The 20,495-nt window shown below is 37.8% G+C and overlaps 3 protein-coding genes across 3 annotated transcripts; 1 reads left to right on the forward strand and 2 right to left on the reverse strand.

Moving 5' to 3' along the window:
- Window positions 1-9,480: 9,480 nt before the first annotated feature.
- On the reverse strand, window positions 9,481-12,547 carry LOC131431507 (uncharacterized). The gene is made up of 6 exons (XM_058597268.1): window positions 12,093-12,547; window positions 11,894-12,040; window positions 11,683-11,835; window positions 10,287-11,621; window positions 10,127-10,229; window positions 9,481-10,069 (listed from the first exon to the last, which is right to left on the reverse strand). Exons 1-6 carry the CDS (start codon window positions 12,366-12,368, stop codon window positions 9,579-9,581), a joined length of 2,505 nt encoding a protein of 834 aa, XP_058453251.1. The 5' UTR covers window positions 12,369-12,547; the 3' UTR covers window positions 9,481-9,578.
- A 4,745-nt stretch (window positions 12,548-17,292) lies between these two features.
- Window positions 17,293-19,405, forward strand: LOC131431508 (ran GTPase-activating protein). Its single transcript, XM_058597269.1, has 3 exons — window positions 17,293-17,490; window positions 17,550-17,872; window positions 17,955-19,405. Exons 1-3 carry the CDS (start codon window positions 17,382-17,384, stop codon window positions 19,245-19,247), a joined length of 1,725 nt encoding a protein of 574 aa, XP_058453252.1. The 5' UTR covers window positions 17,293-17,381; the 3' UTR covers window positions 19,248-19,405.
- LOC131431509 (uncharacterized) lies at window positions 19,396-20,180 on the reverse strand. Its single transcript, XM_058597270.1, has 2 exons — window positions 19,761-20,180; window positions 19,396-19,708 (listed from the first exon to the last, which is right to left on the reverse strand). The coding sequence occupies exons 1-2, from the start codon at window positions 20,033-20,035 to the stop codon at window positions 19,396-19,398; spliced, it is 588 nt and encodes a 195-aa protein (XP_058453253.1). The 5' UTR covers window positions 20,036-20,180.
- Between the last annotated feature and the right edge of the window lie 315 nt (window positions 20,181-20,495).

Consider the following 20,495-nt stretch of genomic DNA (forward strand, 5'->3'; position numbering starts at 1 on the left):
GTCAAAATATAAGGACATAAAACGGGTTTGTGAATTAAGCTCGACGAGCTTTTCAAAGTTTACTATCACCATCGGATTCAAAATGTCGCATCGGATTAGCAGTCGATATGAGAGATCCCAGAACCTGTTTTTCAACGGTAAGACGCCCGCCAGCACTTCAAGACTCATCGTATGGGTTGATTGCATGCAACCCAAGGCAATACGTAAACAACGATACTGAATTCTTTCCAGTTTAATGAAATGAATATTCGTAGCGGAGCGGAAACAGAAACATCCATATTCCATTACTGACAATATCGTCGTTTTGTACAACCTGATCAGGTCTCCTGGGTGAGAGCCCCACCAAGTTCCGCTTATTGTACGAAGGAAATTGATTCTCTGTAGGCATTTTCGTTTCAAATACCTAATGTGACATCCCCAGGTACCTTTGGAATCGAACCAGACCCCGAGATATTTAAATGTGAAAACCTGAGCTATGGTTTCACCCCCTAGTTGAAGCTGTAATTGCGCAGGTTCTCGCTTCCTTGAAAATACAACCAGCTCAGTTTTCTCCGTAGAGAACTCGATACCCATTTGAAAAGCCCATGTCGACAAGTTGTCGAGGGTATCTTGCAATGGTCCTTGGAGATCGGCAGCTTTGGGTCCTATAATAGACACAACACTGTCGTCGGCAAGTTGTCTTAGCGTGCAAGATGTGTTGATACATTCATCAATGTTATTTACGTAAAAGTTGTATAAAAGGGGGCTTAAGCATGAGCCCTGAGGAAGACCCATGTAACTGAATCGCTTTGTCGTCAAATCACCATGCTCAAAATGCATGTGTTTCTCGGACAATAGATTATATAAAAAGTTGTTCAAAACTGGTGAAAGACCATGCTGATGCAACTTCTCAGATAGAACGTTAATGGAAACTGAATCGAATGCCCCCTTGATGTCGAGGAAAACTGATGCCATTTGTTCTTTACGAGCAAATGCCATTTGAATTTCTGTTGAGAGCAACGCAAGACAATCGTTCGTTCCTTTGCCCCTGCGGAACCCAAATTGTGTACCTGAAAGCAATCCATTTGTTTCGACCCAATTGTCTAGACGGAAGAGAATCATTTTCTCCAACAATTTCCGAATACAGGAAAGCATAGCAATCGGCCGATACGAATTGTGATCGGAGGCTGGTTTTCCAGGTTTTTGAATAGTAATAACTCTCACTTCTCTCCATTCGTGTGGGACAATATTACCCTCGAGGAACTTGTTGAATAAATTCAACAAGCGCCTTTTGGCAGAGTCGGGCAGATTTTTCAACAAGTTGAATTTAATTCTGTCTAACCCCGGGGCTCTATTGTTACACGACAAGAGCGCAAGTGAGAACTCTACCATCGAAAACGGTGTTTCGTTTGTATTCAATGTCGCGACGCGGGATATCTTCTGTTCCGGAACAGAATCAGGACATACTTTCTTAGCGAAATCAAATATCCAGCGGTTAGAATATTCCTCGCTTTCGTTCGCGTGATTTCGATTGCGCATGCGACGGGCCGTATTCCAAAGAGTGCTCATTGCTGTTTCTCTCGTTAATCCGTCAACAAACCTTCGCCAGTAACCGCGTTTCTTAGCTTTAATCAGACTTTTCATTTGAAATTCTAACGCCGCGTATTTCCGATAATTATCTGGAGTTCCGTTCCTTCTAAACGAGATGAAGGCTGAAGCTTTTTTCGTTTTCAGCTCTGAGCACTCTTTGTCCCACCATGGGTTGGGAGAACGCATACTAGTTTGCGCGCTAGGTACTCGTTTCGTCTGAGCTTGAATTGCGGTGTCAAGAATCAAGCCAGCCAAAAATGTATACTCTTCCTCCGGAGGAAGCTCCTGTGATGTTTCTAGTTTCTCAGATATCGAGCTCGCGTAACGTTTCCAATCAATGTTTCGTGTGAAATCGTACGAAACATTGATTGTTTCCGATGGTCTTCCACGGTTGGTGATAGAAACTATGATCGGCAAGTGATCGCTACCGTGAGGATCACAGATTACCTTCCACTTGCAATCTAACTGTAGCGAAGTCGAGCAAAGGGATAAATCCAGCGCACTTGGTTGTGCTGGCGGTCTAGGGTTCCGTGTCATTTCTCCCGTGTTTAGAATTGTCAAATTGAAGTTGTCACACAGATCTTGGATTAACGAAGAACGATTATCATCATATAAGCAGCCCCATCCTGTACCATGCGAGTTAAAGTCCCCTAAAACCAGCCGCGGTGAAGGAAGAAGTTCTATGATGTCTGCAAGCCGACGATGCCCTATCGAGACTCTGGGAGGAATGTAGATAGAAGCTATACATAGATCTTTGCCTTTAATATTAATTTGGCAAGCAACAACTTCAATTCCCGGTGTCGAGGGGAGGTTAATACGATAAAATGAATAGCACTTTTTAATCCCTAAAAGTACCCCTCCATAAGAGTCTTCTCGGTCCAGGCGGATTATGTTAAAATTATGGAAGTCGAGGTTGATGTTAGAAGTAAGCCAAGTTTCACTCAAGGAGAATACATCGCAATTATGAGTATGTATTAAGTGTTTGAAAGAATCAAGTTTTGGGATGATACTTCTGCAATTCCACTGAAGCACAATTATCATATCTTCGATTCTCAGTGGTAAATTATCCATCAAAAGATACGATCGCTGCAAGGAGGGGCCATTGTTCAGTCAACTGTTTTAAAAATGTCCTTACTGTTGGCAGTAGAGCAGTTAGGAAGCTTTTCAGAGGATCAGTAATATTGAAGGCTGTTAATATCCAGTCCACGATATCAGAAAATTTCAATAATCCAGCGTTTGTTGGATTTTCTGGTTGTGCTTTGGGGTCATTCGGGTTTTTTGATGCCCCAGGAAGTGCTGGGTACTCCTTATCATCCCTAAGTTTTTTTAACCCAGGAGGTGTTTGCTTCGGTTTTGAGTCAGCACTTTTTGTTTCCGTTTGGTTCTTTTGTGACGAAGAGGACAGTCTGAGGCCTTTACGAGGAAGCTTGGGAGAAGCCAGATTTTGTCTTTTCCTGCTTCCTTCAACCTGTGTGTAGGAAGGTCCTTCGCCTGGGTCGTCAGAGGTATCCTCTTCAACTGGCAAGATTGCAAACGGGTTCTCAGGGGTCGATGGAATGGTTCTTTTTAAGATTTCCGCATAAGAACGTTTGGAACGTTCTTTCACGGATCGCTTCAATTTCTCCGCACGCTGTATGTACGTAGGGCACACCGAAAGATCATGAGGATTCTCCCCGCAGTAGCAACACTTTTCCACTGCTCTTCTGCAGAGATCGTCCTCATGGGCCTCTCCGCATTTGCCGCATCGCAGTTTGTTGCAACAATAGGTTGCCGTATGACCTAGCTGTTTGCAGCTTGTACAATGCATTACCCGCGGTACATACAGCCGAACAGGTAGACGAACTCCACTCACTACCAAATAATTTGGAAGTGCAGATCCGGCAAAAGTCACGCGAAATGAGTCCGATTGGTAAAATTTACCATCTATCGATTTGGAGTGCAATTGCTTGCACTCCAAAATTTTCACTGGTTGAAGGTCGGGGTTTTTGAAACGGCCTACCCCGTCCTTCATCAGATCTTCGATTGTCAGACTTTCGTCACGGACCACACCGTCGATCTCCACCACATGAGACGGGACGTACACGCGGTACTCCTTCGTGAACAACTCGCTGGTAGCAATCTCGTTTGCTTGCTTCAGGTCGGACACAACAACGCGTAACTTGTTTGGCGAAACCTTATCTATTGTTTTTATTGCCGAGAAATGTTTTTCCAGGTCCCGAGCAATATTTAAAACTCTGAGAGACTTTAATTTGGGCCGGAAGTATACCACCCACGGACCCCCCGAGCCATCGTCCTGGTAAACTTTTTGGCGAGCAGGCAATATCTTAGAGGGAGATGGAGGCATCGGAGAGGGAGATGGCATTGGAGAGGGAGATGGTATCGGAGGGGGAGATGGTATAGGAGGGGTAGATGGCATCTCGGAAGCAAACTCAGCCTCTAAATGTTCTTCGTTCATTCGTTCAGCTTCGCCCTCCTCCGAGACACCCCCACTGTCATCAATATTCATATTTAAAGTGCGGGAGTAAAGAAGTCTCCCGCACTTGAAATGAGAAAGAAAGAAATAAAATGAAAAGAAAATATATGAATAGTAAAAGTTGAAAGAAAAAGTTTGAGAAAATACTTAACAGTATGTCACGGTAAGCTGTTAGGTGAGTTGCTCCTTCACTCCTTCGTTGTGCTTCGTTGTGCTTCAGCGTGACCTTGACTCAGGATTTGGCTGCTGCGATGCGGGTAGCAAACAATAGAAATAACTGCTGCCCGAGGATAGCACAATAGCGTCTACTGTCGATACCGATACAAAACCGGTGCACAGACAGAACTCACTTGCGGGGATGCTACTTTTTATCACTTTTATTTAATGCCTATACTACAGCCTCTGCTGTGATAGGCACCTTCGTCTTACCGATGTCGATTGTTAAAAAAACGCGTGTGCTCACTTCGAACATTCGGTTACGAATGACCGGGCCCTGGTTGTCTCGCAGTAGTTGTGAGAGTTGATTCTGTTTCATCAAAGGTAAGTTTGAAGTTGTTTTATGATTAAATGCTTAAAATGTATGCTTAAATCTTAAATGAGTAACGGTTACTCAGAATTTGACAAATCCGGTCTTTACTTGAAAGCGAGTAAATCTAACTTTATCCTTTATATAGTAGAGTGCCTATAATCAGAGTGATGACAGCTGTTCGTTTGGAATGACAGCTTCCAGTTCCGAACGAGCAAACGACCTGACAATCACAATGTAAAGCTAACGACACTGCTAATATTTCGGATTGAATGTTTTGAATTGTTGCCAACATTATGGATGACTCTCTGGTTATAGGCACTCCACACGCAGATAAATAGAACACCTTTTTGGGGACAGTTCGAGCGTGAAAAACAACGAAAAAGGTCTTTAACGATTAGGAAACATATTTATTCGTCGGTATCGTTACAAGAATATATCAAAGAAGAAAGAAAAAAGGAAGGAAATAAAAAAGGGGAATATTGTCAGTTGTAGAGCAAGTGTTGCCAGCTTTATCACACCTGAGATTCTAATATATTGAGTCTTTAAGCAAAAACATCATATTAACAAGATATCCAGCTCTCACAGTTCCCGAACAAATAATTGGCAACTTCCTTTTTTGTGAGAATGCTGCGCTCTGGCGAGTCAGCATCGAATCTCGTACATAGTAGTTGGGGAGAGAAATGTCAAATTCATGCGCACCAAAATAGCAGCACTACGCACCCATACAATTGACACGATATGTTGAATGTGATGCCGTGCGATGGCGTAGCTGAACTGAAGATGGATTTCGCTCCAAGCTGACAGGGTCTGCTTTAAGTCAACTTCAAATAATTTTTGTTTTCATCTTATTATTTTTTTTCATAAATACGTTTATTTCATAGGCAATACACATAAGTTTTTCTTCGCCGTGACATCCACAATACATAGCACTTTAAACTTAATACATTTCGAATATCATATTAGTATGTTGGTATTAATTAGTTAATCTAAACACTATTTTTATTAAGAGATTTGCTATTATAAATTACATTAAGTTCAAATAATTGTTTGAATCAAATAAAACTAGTTTTGAATTAAAATTTGAATCGAATAAAACTTTTTTCGAATCAAATTTAGTGTGACAATGCATATTAGTTTCAAATATATTAAAAGATTGATTCAAATTTCAAAATATTCAATATTTCAATTTCAATATATAGATTCAAAATAAAAATTTAGGTTGACTATTGAATTAAATTAAATCAAATATACTGAATCTTAGCTTCAAATTTATGGATGTTGATTAAAATTTTTCGTCCTTGAATCAAATGCCAGAGATTATTGATTCTAAAATATTTTCATTGAACCAAACATTGGTACTAGTTGATTTCGTGATATTTAACACAAATTTTGCTAAGATTTCATTTTGTTACATCATTCAAACGGAAAACGTTGTTCGATGAAGAAGTAACTTTCGGAGCAGTTCACGAATTTGAACTATCTGCACTATTGAAATCGTTGAAATTGTGCGATACCATAGTGAGTGCTTTCATAGTACAGGTAGGTCATGAGTTATGTATGTACAGGGAACTTACATTTGTATTCATTCCAGAGAACGGTTTCACATTAGAGCTTTTGAAAATTATTGAACGAAAGGAAGTTTTGTATTTGATTTCAAGTGAAATGAAGTTAGATCCAGGTGGAAATGAAATATAATTGAATTCAAAGCACAATATATTTGAATTTCATCAAAGACATCATATTAACAAGATATTCAGCTCTCACATTTCCCGAACAAATCATTGGCAACATCCTTTTTTGCGAGCATGGCGCCCTCAGGTGAGTCCGCATCGAATCTCGTATATAGAAATAGGGGAGAGAAATGTCAAATTCGTGCGCGCCAAAACAGCAGCACTGCGCACCCATACAATTGTTGAATGTAATGTCGTGCGATGGCGTTGCTGAACTGAAGATTGATATCGCTTCAAGCTGACAGGGTCTGATTTAATGCTCATTTTATTTATTTATGTGCGCGTAGAAATAAACATTATTTGCTTTGAAGTAAATATCAAATGTATTTGAATCAAATGGAAATGAAAATTAGCGCTACAATAGATTTTAAAATAAATGAAATGATAAAGTGTAATACATTAAAATTTAAAACAAATTTTTCTGCGTGTACTATATAGGGTAACAGAGGTATTTCGGCCACTTCATATATTTTGGCCCACCTAACCAATTTTATGGATTTGGTCGTCAAATGGTGAGATAACTAAGTCCTCACAAGTCCCTATCTCATGCCTCCCCGAGCGTCTATGATGACATTTGGTCAATAGAACGGCGTCGACTGGGTGCTATCCCCTTCTGCGTTAGTAGCAGAATGAGAGGGTGCGAAATGGCTTGTAGGTTGAAGCCCATCCTAAAGTGCAGTGTTTATCATAGTATATTACAACATATAATTGTGTTGTTTATTACATCATGTATTATTATTATTATTTTTATTAGAAGAGCGTAACTTACACTGCGATATTACCTGTTATATTGTATCATAGCATATTATTTCATATATTATCGTCTTACACTATTTTATGTTATTATATACTATCATAAATCAAATAAACATAGATTTCTCACAGTACGGTGACACTAACAGCACCTCTAGTGACAAACGGGTGTACTTTTTTCCATTAGCTACTGTGGTTGTGTTAAATGCGCAGGCAACTTTTTGCATGCATTTTAGGAGCATTTACGCACCCATTCTCCACCAGACGGTGCTTTTGGTGTCACGGGTTTCTCAACTACATTACTATTACACTGGGAAATCTATGTTTATTTGATTTATGATACTATGCTGTATGGTATTATACTGCATTGCATTATATCATATTATATTGTATTATATTGTATTATATTTTATTATATTATATAATATTATATTATATTGTATTCTATTGTATTGTGTTATATTGTATTGCATTATGTTGTATTATATTATATTATATTATAGGGTTTATTATTAGTAGTACTACGTACCTCTGCGCAAAATATAAATTTGTTTTCCTTATAAGTTATCATTTTTAAAGTAACTTTCAACTAAATGTCAAGGTCGTCACAAGCTGAGCTTCATGCCTACACGTGTGTCTGTGGTGACAAATGGTCGATGGAATGCGTTGATGGCAGAATGAGAGGATGAGAAATGACATATAAATTCAAGTAATATAATATCATAGCATATCGCAACATATCATTTTATTTATTCTATTATTTATTATATAATTCATTGTACTATATTATATTGTTTTTTATTGTTATTTTCATTATTATATTTATTGTTATTATTATTAATTTGTCATCAATAATAATAACATACATTATTTTTATAGATGTGGATATTATTATTATTATTAGAAGAGAATTATTCTACTTCCTGCAGTATTGCCAAGATAAGAGCATAACTTACACTACATTAACTGTTATTTTATATCATTGTATTATATTATATTAAATTAAAATATATTATATTATGTTATGTTATATTACATTATTTTGTAATCTATTATATCATTTTATGTTATATTAATTTCATTACACTATGTTTCATTGTATTTATCAATATAAAACATTTTGCACGGAGGCGTAAAGGGGAGGGAGCATCAGGGCATCGGACGAATTGATGACTGGACGAGGGATTGTGGATAGCCAGCCCAAGTCACTTGAAGGAAACTTGTTTCCTTCTGAAGGTTTGAAATGAGTCTGACGCGCCCTTCTCAAACAAACCATCAGGCGGGTTCAAGCATGTATAGCGATATGCTTCATCCATGCACTGGATATTATGGTTGGAAGAGCATCTTTTATTCCCGCGGAATACGAGTAAGTGACTCTACTTACGTATCCGCCCAACCCTTTTTGTTCGCTTTTCGGTAACAGCTATAGTAAGAAGGTGAGTGGATGAATCATATCGGGGCTACTGTAAGTCTACCCGCATCCACTGGCAAGTCCTTGAACTGATGGTGGCTTCACTTCACATTCACTTCTCATCACACCTAACCAATTTTATGGATTTAATCGATGTTAAATAACCCATATTGCATCAATTTGAAGCTAATCACATTAAATTACCTATTGCGGAAGGGGTTTTTAAAGATATTACAACATTTGGTGGATATTTTTACAAAGTGGGTCAGAATAAAATCAATCCTAAAGTGGGCCAAAATACCTCTGTTACCCCAGTATTTCCACTATTAGCGAAAGTGAATATTCACTTTGAAGTAGCACTGAACGAGCGTGGAACGAGTGATGCCCATAATATTTAGGTAAATGGAAGATTGCTAAGGCGTTGTCATGGCAACTTTGGCTATGCTCGCTACCAATTTTTTTACGATCAAGTCAAAGTTTCAGTAGATAATGATTTCATTACTACCCATTACCAGACTCACGAAGCCTAACTGCAAATGACAGTTTTTCTTTGTTTACTTTTTCTTTCACGATTTACTGAACTGATTTTATATTTGATGAAATACTCTTCGCAAAACTTTCAAGGTCAAACTACAAGCTTTCGATTTATATTGTAAACTTCAGAGAATTTGCAATAATGGCTCCGTAATAATCAAAAGAGAAAGTAAACAAAGAGGGGCTCTCATTTGCAGTTAGGCTCTTTTGTCGTGGGACTATCGATTTCTCTTCCAAAATTTGATGCGGACTCGCCTGAAGGTGTCATGCCCGCAAACAAGTATGTTGCTTCGATTTGTTCGTAAAATGTGAGAGCTGCATTTCTTACGAATTTTTGTAAATAATTTGATTGATTTTATTCAAATAGAGTGTAATTCCATTAGTTTAAAAAACTAACTTTAATAGATGAATAACGATCAAATTGACTGGTCTATTTATAGAATTTCACTCCGATGACTAATAATTAATTCACTTATTATAATCAGATTAATTTATAGTAGTTCAGTACTTAACTCTGGGTTGTTCGGATGATTCAAAAAGTAAGTGCATACACGTTTTGTATATGTGTGAAAATTCTAATTATAGAACCGTTGAACCGTAGCAATAAATACGTTGTGGGTGGTAATGATTTGTATCAGGGGGTAATAACTTTCTCCGAACGATAACAACCTTTGCTTGAAAACTTCGTAACATAGCATCATTTTGACTTACTGGTGGTGGCGAATTGAAGTCTTGATTATCCTGCCCTCCAGTGTTCCCAGTAACGATTAACGATGACCGACCGCATCGAAATAGTCGATGTCTACTGGATTTGAGAGCAACCGGTCGACAGCCCGCAACGCGAAAACTAAACCTCGCCGATGGAACTTGTTGAGTGCTGGTTGCTATACTTTCTAATTGTCTTTCCGACCTCTCAGGAAACAGGTCGTTAACCGTCGGTGGAGGTTTTAGAGAGGAAGACTTTCGATGTGTTTTAAGTAGAATCTTGGGATGAATTTTGTAACGATGCTTGCTAGTGTTTGCAGCTCGGCCTACACGATGAAGAAATTGATGTCTTTCTTCGATACAGTCTGTTAGAAAATGGTAAAAAAATATTATCAAGATTAAAACAAATTTTAAGTACCTACGTTCATAGTGAAATGTGAAAGGCAGCAGACCATCTCCACACAGCTCACTCAGATATTCGTAAAAGAATATGTCACCTGGTCCACGAAGGAATATGCCGGCATTCTGTGGAGAAAACACCGTTAACGTAAGTATATTAGTGAAAAATTACCAATAACTTACATTTATATGGCAATTTACTAATTCCACGACACTATCCGGATCAATTTGCTCAAAGTAAGGGCTCAATTCCCGGAAGGCGAACTCTCCCAAAGACCATAAACCTCGTAACATCCGAGAAAACCAGATGTAATCCAAGGTCGAATGTTTCTTGTCATCAAAATATCGTTGGAGTCGATCGACTAGCAGAAACGTGCACTCTTGCTCTACAAAACCCCACTTGCTGGAACACAGACCAATGACCCGACACACATGATCTACCAGATGATCACTACACATTAGCGTAACTATGTTCTCACTTTCCAAAGTAGTAGAGTTAGGGTTTATCACCTCGCCACCAGTACTTTCCGACATCTGAAGACTGACATCTTCTTCCGGATCCTCGAGTTTTAGTTTAGTATCATGTTCCTGTTTAATCTCATAATTAGCTGCATCTTCTGCAACCGGTGCGCTTTGCTGAATCATGAAATTGTGAGACGACGTATCGAATTCGCTACCGAATTCGGTTTTAATTTGAAAACCATCATTTTCGGAAACATTTTCCTGGTCATCGCCTGTTTCCTGCTTCCCCAGACCCTGAACCATCGAAAACAAGGCCTCATACTCATCCTTAATGTTATTAATATCGATTCCATCTGGGCCTTCCTTTATGTGCTCGATACTGCGAAGAAGCTCCTCGGTAGCATTCGAGTTAGAATTGTTAGAATCTTCCGATGGACCGGTTAAGTTGTTGTTAAGAACATTCATCGAAATCAAGGATGATTGATTGAAGCCGGACTGGATATGATCCATGTTGGTTTCGGCTGTCGGGACTGATCCTAAAGAAGTGTCAGTACCATTTGGAGCCATCGAAAGAGGCTGAAGCTGCTGGTTTTGTGATTGCAACTCCAAACTGAGTTGTTGTGCTGGTATGAACCTGGCTTGATCCCCTGTGTTGGGGGCTCCCAATAACAAACTTACAAAAATTTGACTCAACAAACTGAGTTCCAGTGTTAAATCTGAATGGGACACATGGTCGTTCATCACAACTGCCTCCAAAAACTGCAATGAACGTATCAAAGTGTTCTCCGTGTATTCGAATCCAAGCATTTCAATGGCTTTAGTTAGTAACAATTTCATCAACGAGGGAACATGCGGATTAGTTGTCAAAATTCCGACTGCTTCTTCGAAACACTCCTCGTCGCCTATATAAACAGCATCACACACGTTGTTGTACAGTTCGATTAAATCCTCGGCGATCGCCGACTCTGCCATCCATGAAGTTGTTAGTACTGGTATATTACTTTGCTCCATCGTTACATCTTTAATGTATTCTTCTCGAAGGTCCAACACTTCATCCTACGGAAAATAATCTATCTAGACTTGCACATTTCTAGATAATTGAATGGACAGCAATTACCGAATTAAAAAAATACACCCCATCGTATTCGATTTTATCCCACGGTTCATTGTTCGCTCCAATGATGGGAGGAATGTCGCAATCTTTAAGTACCTCATTGACAAGTGCGTATGTAACTTTACCGCTCGAATGACGACTGTATGTCTTGATATTCTGAAAATTGAGGAACATTAGTTTGAATTGTAATCACAAAAACGACATAAATATCAACATTCGCCAATTCCCATAGCTTATAGGTTGTATCCTCTGCTAGTTTACTGTACACTTCAGACGATACTTCGGTTTCCTGTTTGTCATGCTGTTCCCAAATCGTTCGCACTGAACGAGAGCTTAATCCAGCGTACGATTGATAGGACACCTGGAATACATTAAATATATTTCTTGAGCACAACTTATGATTAATGTTTCACTTTGTCCTTTGCAGTAGTAGGAATATTCCCATCATTTCCCGATGAGTTTGTATCGCTCCCACCGGTACGCATTAATGGGGTACTATGGTTATTGTGAGAGTGGGAATGGCCGGATGTATTATTTGCCACATTGTTGGAGGTTGCTGTGTTGGTAGAAATAGCGTTGGCAGCTGCCGTCACCGCTGATGCCGTTGCGATAGAAGTTCCGCCTGCATTATTACTTTTTGAACGATGTTTCAGTTTCGACGAGAACGATTTTTTCGGACTCGGCTTCATGACCGTAATTTCCAAATACTGTTTCTACGCACTTGAAACTACAAAACGATTAGCTGCATTAATATTTAATCTGTATATTACTGATTCACAGTAGTTGTTTCTAGCAAGAATATGATTTTTAAACATGAAACTTTATGGACACAATATCAACCAAAATATAATTGAATTGATCCATATTCTCTGCGTGTAGAGTACACTGTCAAATTATTATTTTTATAATATTCAAGTGTCAAACATTTATTTTTACACTCAGAAAAATATTATGGTAACAGTTACTATATAGAGGGTCAACTTGACCATGAGCGTATAGTGGTTTTCAGCCGACTATGAAATCAGATGATTTCAACAATAGTCAAGTTCATGTTTACTATGAATGGTATCGGCTCTAGAATAGTGATATTGAACAGTGTATTGTATGAATAACTAATACGATTGAGATAGTTAGCCTAACCATGACCGAATATTTTATTTACATTGTAGTTTTTGCTATAACCAGAGTCATGGTTTTTTTGACATTTCACTTCTAGTTATTTCGAAACTAAAAGTAGTGGTTGATTCAACAATGCTGAAGATCAGCAAAACATGAGCTAATGTTGAAAAGTTTGATTAATTTAAATTCTAGAACAAGAAAACAAAATAGTTTCATGGAATTTTATTTTATTTTCACATCATATTAAATGATGACATGCCTGGTAAAATGTTGAATAGCAACGTAGACACTGATGAGCATTGTTTGGTAGCAGCAGTTGATCAAAGACTCTGATGTCCGGTGGATTTTTTCCTGAAGCAGGAATGAGCAGCATGAAATAAATTAATAACCAAGTCCAGATGTAAACCTCGTTACCCACCTGCGATATATTGTTATTTTTTCCGTCGGATTTGAATTCGGAAATCGGATGATATTCGTCGTTTTCATCAATCATTGGATGTTGTTTCTACAGCGACCGATAATGAATAATAAATCGTATACGAGACGTTGATTTCACTGGAAAACGTAGCCGTTGAAGGAAAAATTGTTGAAAAATTGAAGTTCAATGACGGAAACTAGTAAGGCTATAAACTTTACTCACCTGCAAGACCTACCAAATTACACAAAGTCATCATATAGAATATTTTTTTCATGTCAATCACTGATGTTTACCCACGTACGAAATTTTCTGCTATATTGTAACTTTATGTGACAATAACAGAATATTCGTTTATTGACAATTTGTATAGTCAGCACAAATGAAATACATAGTCGATTAAGAAACAAAAAATACACGATAATGTGATTACTACATAAATTCTGTTGATATGGACTACATGAATAGTGTTTTCAAACTTCATAATCGTCTATCAAACCATGTATCTATTTATGGTAACATTATTATACTGTGAACATATTCACATGGTAGCAATAACTATTTCGCTTCTCATATATCAAGACTCAAGAGCAATTTCACCTTACTAGAATTTGTGAGTTTAACTATTTGTTCTTATATTTTAGATGACTACTATTGTCAGTATGACCATGCCAGAAAAGTCATAAATACAAATAGTTTAGTCAAGACGTAGTCTTTGTTGTCTAGTAATTTATACAATACAGATGGTGAATAGTCATATATCATGCTCTTTCCTACTATTTTAGCGTATAGTTGAAATGACAATGAACAGCAGGTTGCGGTTACTATGGTTTTTTTCTCAGTGTATCTACACGCTTCCAAAAAAATAACTAGTTATATATAGTGGTTTTCAGCTGGGCATAGAATGCGACGGAATCGTCGCAGGATTGCGAAATAATGAGCGTCAGAACCACTGATGCCAAGTATGCAGATTGGTATGTAAATTTGCAATTTCGTTTGTTAGTAGACTTTGCAATTAAGCCGACTTTTTTGCAGATTTTCGAAATTTTTATAAACAATCGTCCATTTTAATGACTTTTGCTATTACTGTAGGGTTTTCGTTTGGTTTTTTCGTCATACTTCTAAATATTGAGGTCGCATAGGACCATTTCTAATACGCAGACGCCTAAAATTTCACCTGGCATCGCTGCCAGAAAATTGGACAGTTGTTTTAACCCCTTCGCTGTCTGTTGTATTGAAAGTAACTAGCATTAGAGCCAAAAGAAAAATTTATCGGCTGTTGGGTTGAGGCCAATTGTATTTTCTACTGGTAAATTCCTTAGCGACAATTGTTATTTCATTGTTCATCGAAAGCATCAACAAATGTCTATCTGTCAAAGACGACCAACTTTTTAGAGTAGACAAATAGCACAATCGATTAAAGCACGAGGTTTTGAAAACCAAGGCGTCGATTAATACAAAAGATAAATGGGGAAAAGGGAACATACTAAGCACAAAATAACCATTATGTACGATTCAGACGATCCGTCTTCTTTTGTCACAGTCAATCTCCGTCACCGGCACCGTCAACATTAATTGCATGCATTCTTATGGAGCCATTCACACGTAACGTCACCGTCACGGAACGTCTTGACAGACGGAGCGTGTGAACGTTCCGGTAAAAAAAGTATTACACTAATTTTGACGGAAGCTGAAGTTCCGGTGACGGTGACGGAAGGAGACGAATCGTCTGAATCGTACATTATGTGAAATAGCACACGCTTAAAAAATCCGTGCAAGTTGTAGCCGTAATCTGCCACATACGCATTATCAATATGAATTCATTATGACTGAAGTTTTCTTAATAGTAAATAAAAAATTAGTCATTGTAACGGTCAATTCAAAATATTTTTTTTTTCTGGCTTGTGGTATCGAAGGGGTTGAATCGATGCGAATGACAGTTTCGCTATCTTTGCGGCATTTTGTCGCTATCTTATCGCATCGCAATCTTTTCTAGCCGACAGTGAAAATCACTATAAAAAAAACACTCCGAAGGGATCGATCTATGCAGGACGCAGAGATGCCAGATAGTTAAACAAATTATCTTTGTCCACTCTTCGTTCGTTGGATATTCGCTAGTTGGAACGTGCTCCAAATAAAAAGCATTACCAAAGATAAACTGATGTAAGAAGATGTAATAGTCAATGATTTTCCATATACCATTCAAATTGGACCCCTCAAAGAAATCGGTTCACCGTCAGTAGAAGTTTAATCAAAGATAAACTCAAGATAGAGTGGTCTGCGATTTCTCATGTATCATTTGATTAGGACCCTTCGATGAGCTCGGTTCACTGTCACTTTCAGCCTTTTGAAGCAAAACAACAATCTTATGATCGCTAGATGTGTCGTAACTATGACTATGATTGTTTTTGTTTGAAACAATATCAAGTTACAGTCTGAACGATATTGAGCAATTTTGCTTCATATCAAATGATTCTTACAATAAGAAAGTAAAAACTACTTAGAACCATTCCCTTGAATTTATTTAGTTTGTTATTGCCTCATCCCATGAAGCATTAAAGCAATTTTGCTTCATATCAAATGATTCTTACAATAAGAAAGTAAAAACTACTTAGAACCATTCCCTTGAATTTATTTAGTTTGTTATTGCCTCATCCCATGAAGCATTAAAGTCAGTTGAGTTGTATTTTTTCCATGGCATTTTGTCGGAACTAGTCGACACTTATGAACGGAGGGTCAATAAAATTACATTATTACTGAACCAACTGGTTCAAGATTACTGACCCAACAATTTTTAGAGGATTGTATGGGACATTGTAATCTTGAGTTTATCTTTGGTTTAATTATTAGTAGAAACAAAACAACAAGCATCGAATCGTTACATGCGTCGTAACTACAAAAATGTTTTTTTAATGTAGAATTTATCTTAACTGGCAATAAGCAAGAAATGGCGATGTTTTGCTGCATATCGAGTGGATCTTGAAACAGGAAAGCAACTATCAATTTGAATTATTACTTAGAATCTGTATAATTAGTTAAATTCTTAACTTACGATTGTGTGACTCGGGACTATTTCTGAGAAAACATCAGTAAACATTATTATGTGCGTCTTAGATAAAAGTTTTCCACAGATCTGTATGCGTTTGGGTATGACAAAATTTTCAAATTTTCCATCGAAAATTTCCTAAAACCACCCGCGCTCATGGTACTTGGACGATGGCCTTAAAACAACTATTCACTTGAAATTAACCTTTGAAAAGCTTTCATCTATCTACAGGGCAAAAATGGCTGAATAATTCGGAGGATTTTCCGAGCCATATAAAAATTGCTCTGCAAAAATGAGTTTTTTTGTGATCTTTCACATTATTTGAAAAATTAATTCGATGGTGATTTGGTGAAACCTTATGCTGGCTACAAGGATCACATTTGGACACATTTTTGAAAACCTTTTCACGCTTTTCATGGAAAACCAACGAATTTTATATAACCGATTTCGTTGAGATTTTTTAGATTTAATTATACTGTGGAAAACTTAGAAAACTTTACAAAACTTTTATCCCGTTTATAATGTAGCATTGATGTATCGTGTAAAGGTATGCCGAACAGATAGATATTTTGCAGATGATTTCAGTAATAACTGATGATTGTCAGAATTTGAGATTATCGAGACTTTTTCTTTAGCCAAAATTCGGTGAAAAATGTATAGGTCTGGTTTGAATTCACGATTTCTCTGTTTGAAACAACTGTTTGTCGATGAACATTGGATACAGCCGTAAGTACAAGTGACAGATTACCTCTGTTCACTGTCCCTTTCAATTGTTACGGTAACAATTTTTGAAAATAAACAAAAATATTCTGTAATAATTGAAAGAGAAAATAAACAAATAGAAACTGTCATTTGCTCTTAGGACCTAATCTAATCTATTTGTTCGTTTTCGGCATTGTTCTACGTGTGGATATAATTTATTTAAATAATGTACCTGGCATCCGTGCTAATAATATGTTCAAATCTTTGTATATCTAAATTAGGCGTGTATTCCTTAACGTATTCCGTTATTTTTGTGTGTTTATACCAAACTCAATCATAACCTCGAAAGATCACTGAGCGGTTATCTCAAATTTTCACTGTCTTTATTTACACTTAAGTCATTTTTATAACGTAATAGAAATGTCTAGTTTCGATTTAAGCTCAATCACCAATGCTTTGGTTACATCCCCGGCTAAAACAGGTGTGAGTTTTCTTGGTAGAGCTTTAAAATGGGAAACGGAAGCCGGTGGTAAGTGAAAAGAAAAACACCTGCCGTTTCCTGTTCAACAAAATTTATTTCTTTTTCAGCCAAAGAATTGATTGATGCAATCGATGCATGCACTAGTTTGCAGTTTCTGAATCTTGAGGGAAACACACTTGGCGTGGAAGCGGCCAAAGGGATAGCCAAAGCCTTGGAAAAGCATCCGGAACTGAAAGAGGCACTATGGAAGGATATGTTTACTGGTCGCATGAAAACAGAACTTCCAGTTGCATTGAAAGCTCTTGGACAGGGCATGAATATCGCTGGAGCGCAGCTGACGGTTTTAGACGTTTCCGATAATGCCCTGGGACCAAATGGCATGGCAGGTCTGGTAGATTTACTGCAAAGCTCAACCTGTTTTACGTTGCGGGTATGATTGATTCATTGCATTCATTGAAGATTACGTTTGAATAATTAAAATGAAAATTAAATTAATTCTTCATTCATTCAAGGAACTCAAACTGAACAATTGTGGTTTAGGAATCACCGGAGGAAAGATGTTGGCGAAAGCGTTGCTTGTATGTCATGAGGCAAGTTCCAGTAACGGGAAACCATTAGCGTTGCGGCTGTTCATAGCAGGTCGAAACAGACTTGAAAATGATGGCGCCAAAGCATTAGCTGAAGTGTTTGGAAAAGTACAAAGTTTGGAGCACGTTGAAATGCCTCAAAACGGTATTTATCATCCAGGAATTACGGCTCTCTCCGAAGCTTTTAAACAAAACAAAAATTTGAAAATTTTGAATTTAAATGACAATACAATCGGACCGAAAGGTGCCGAGGCTCTTGCAGACGCTATCTCTGATTTGCAATGCCTGAAAGAAATCAATTTCGGAGACTGTCTGTTGAAAACCAAAGGGGCAATGCATCTTGCCGAAGCTCTGCAAGAGCTTCACACAGAAATCGAAGTTCTAAACCTTGGGTTTAATGAGATTGGACCGGAAGGAGGATATTCAGTTGTGAATGCCATGTACAATAAAAAAAACATAAATTCGCTTATAATGGATGGAAACCAGTTTGGGCACGACTGTAGGGAACAGATGAAAGAGACTCTAGAAGAATATGGTCGTTTACAAGCTCTAGGTTCCCTCGATGAAGACGATTCCGAAGGTGAAGAAGACGATGAAGAGGATGCAGACGAGGAGCAAGAAGAAGAAGAAGATGTTGAAGAATCAGATGAGGAAGCTGAAGGTGAGTCAGATCAGGCAGAACTTGATGAGTCGTACTCAAATCAAGAGGCGACTACAGAATTGGAAATAAAACAATTACTCCGAGGAAGTAACAACGCCAGCGTGATTGATCTGGATGAGTCTCTTCCGAATACAGTGGAATCATATTGCCGAACAAATTATCCTTCTGAAGGAATGTTCAATGCCTTGGAAGAATCCAACAAGATTAAAGCATTCCGGGAATACTTGAAATCGGTTGCCTCTGACGATTACTTAGATCATCTTGTTTTCACAATATTAAAACTTGCAGAAATTTCCGAGAGTAGCGGTGAGGCTTTAGAAGTTTCAGAAGCTTTAATTGCCGATGCATATGACTACGCTAAAAACAACAATAGGCTCAAAAGCTTACGAAATTTTCTGCTCATACAGCTAGGGCTACTAAAGTGTGAAGACCGTTCCTTCAAACCTGAATATAATGTCCAAGGTTGCCGCCATGCACTCAAGAATGCTATAAAGAAAAATATTGTACCGGAAGAAGAACAAGTCTTCTTTAATGTCTTCATGGAACACCGAGGTTAAATCAAATCGATTCCGTAAATTAAATGTGAATAGTTGGATTTGTGTTAAGAATAACAACCAAATAAAATTTCGACGTTATGAGATGAATAATCTATCTTAAGTAGCATTAGGAAATTCAACATACACATTCGATTAATTCATTAAATTATTAGAAAACATTCAAAGAAGCAAAAGATCGAAATGTTTTGATTTCTATTCCTTCGTGTTCTTCAGTGGGATAATAACCATGTTTTAAAATAGAAATGTACTTTCTTCGAAAATGAAGATTGACTTGGAAGCGCTTATCGTTCGTGCCTTTTGATTGTCCGTCCGTTTGGTCAATACAGTAGCTAGCGTAATGGACCGGTACATACTTCTGGATCAAGAACAGATTGCTGATGAATGTCTTTTTTCCTATGACCCCAGTAGAATATTCGCGCTCGATTCGTTCTAGTGCTTGAGCTTCTAATTCTGTGCGACGACTAGAAATAAAGTAGGTGTAATTTGCAGACTTAAATGTATCGTATAACTTACATTTGAACCTTATGTTTCTCGAACACGTGTATAGCATACTGCGCACCTTCATCAGCTACTGGCAAAGTTTTGTAAATTATTGCTCCAATTAAATATCGTCTATCGTCAGAAACAGTGTCGTGTGAAGGCTGATTATTGTTAACATCTCGCAATAATGATTCGTGAGCACGCCCATGCAAGGACATCAATAACGAGTATCCCAAACGCAGATTTCGCCGTCTTCTCTGCTCATATGTTGTAATAGTAGATTGACGTTTTCGGCTTGAAGATGTCATTTTTCTCTAAAATAAAACCTAACTTTCTCTGTCCTGTAAGAATGGTTCTTAGAACTAAATTGAAAAGAGTTTGATGAAGCAATTCTTAATATAAACACGATTTGGACAGTAATACGAGTCCCAATCACAGAAATAATTGTCAAGACGATAAAGCAACGGTCTATTGAAATGTAGTATGAAAAAGTATCGCCAGGAGCGTTGAAATCGGAAATCAATCGTACCCTGTAAGAAAACACTGTCCTATTATCAGTTTATAGCACCGGGTATGAAGCTCTATAAGAACCAGCACGGTGGCAAGGATAGGGCGCTGCAGCAAGTGCTATCGTAGCCAACATCTGGGGCAATCAGAGCGCTCAGAGTATGGTAAACGAACATTCGATCATTTCAAATCGAGTAAAATCTAAATTTCCTTGTCGTAATGATGATATTCTGATCGATAATTTGCGGGGAAGTGCGGTAA

This window comes from Malaya genurostris, chromosome 2 (genome assembly GCF_030247185.1).
Source record: "Malaya genurostris strain Urasoe2022 chromosome 2, Malgen_1.1, whole genome shotgun sequence".
NCBI lineage: Eukaryota > Metazoa > Arthropoda > Insecta > Diptera > Culicidae > Malaya > Malaya genurostris.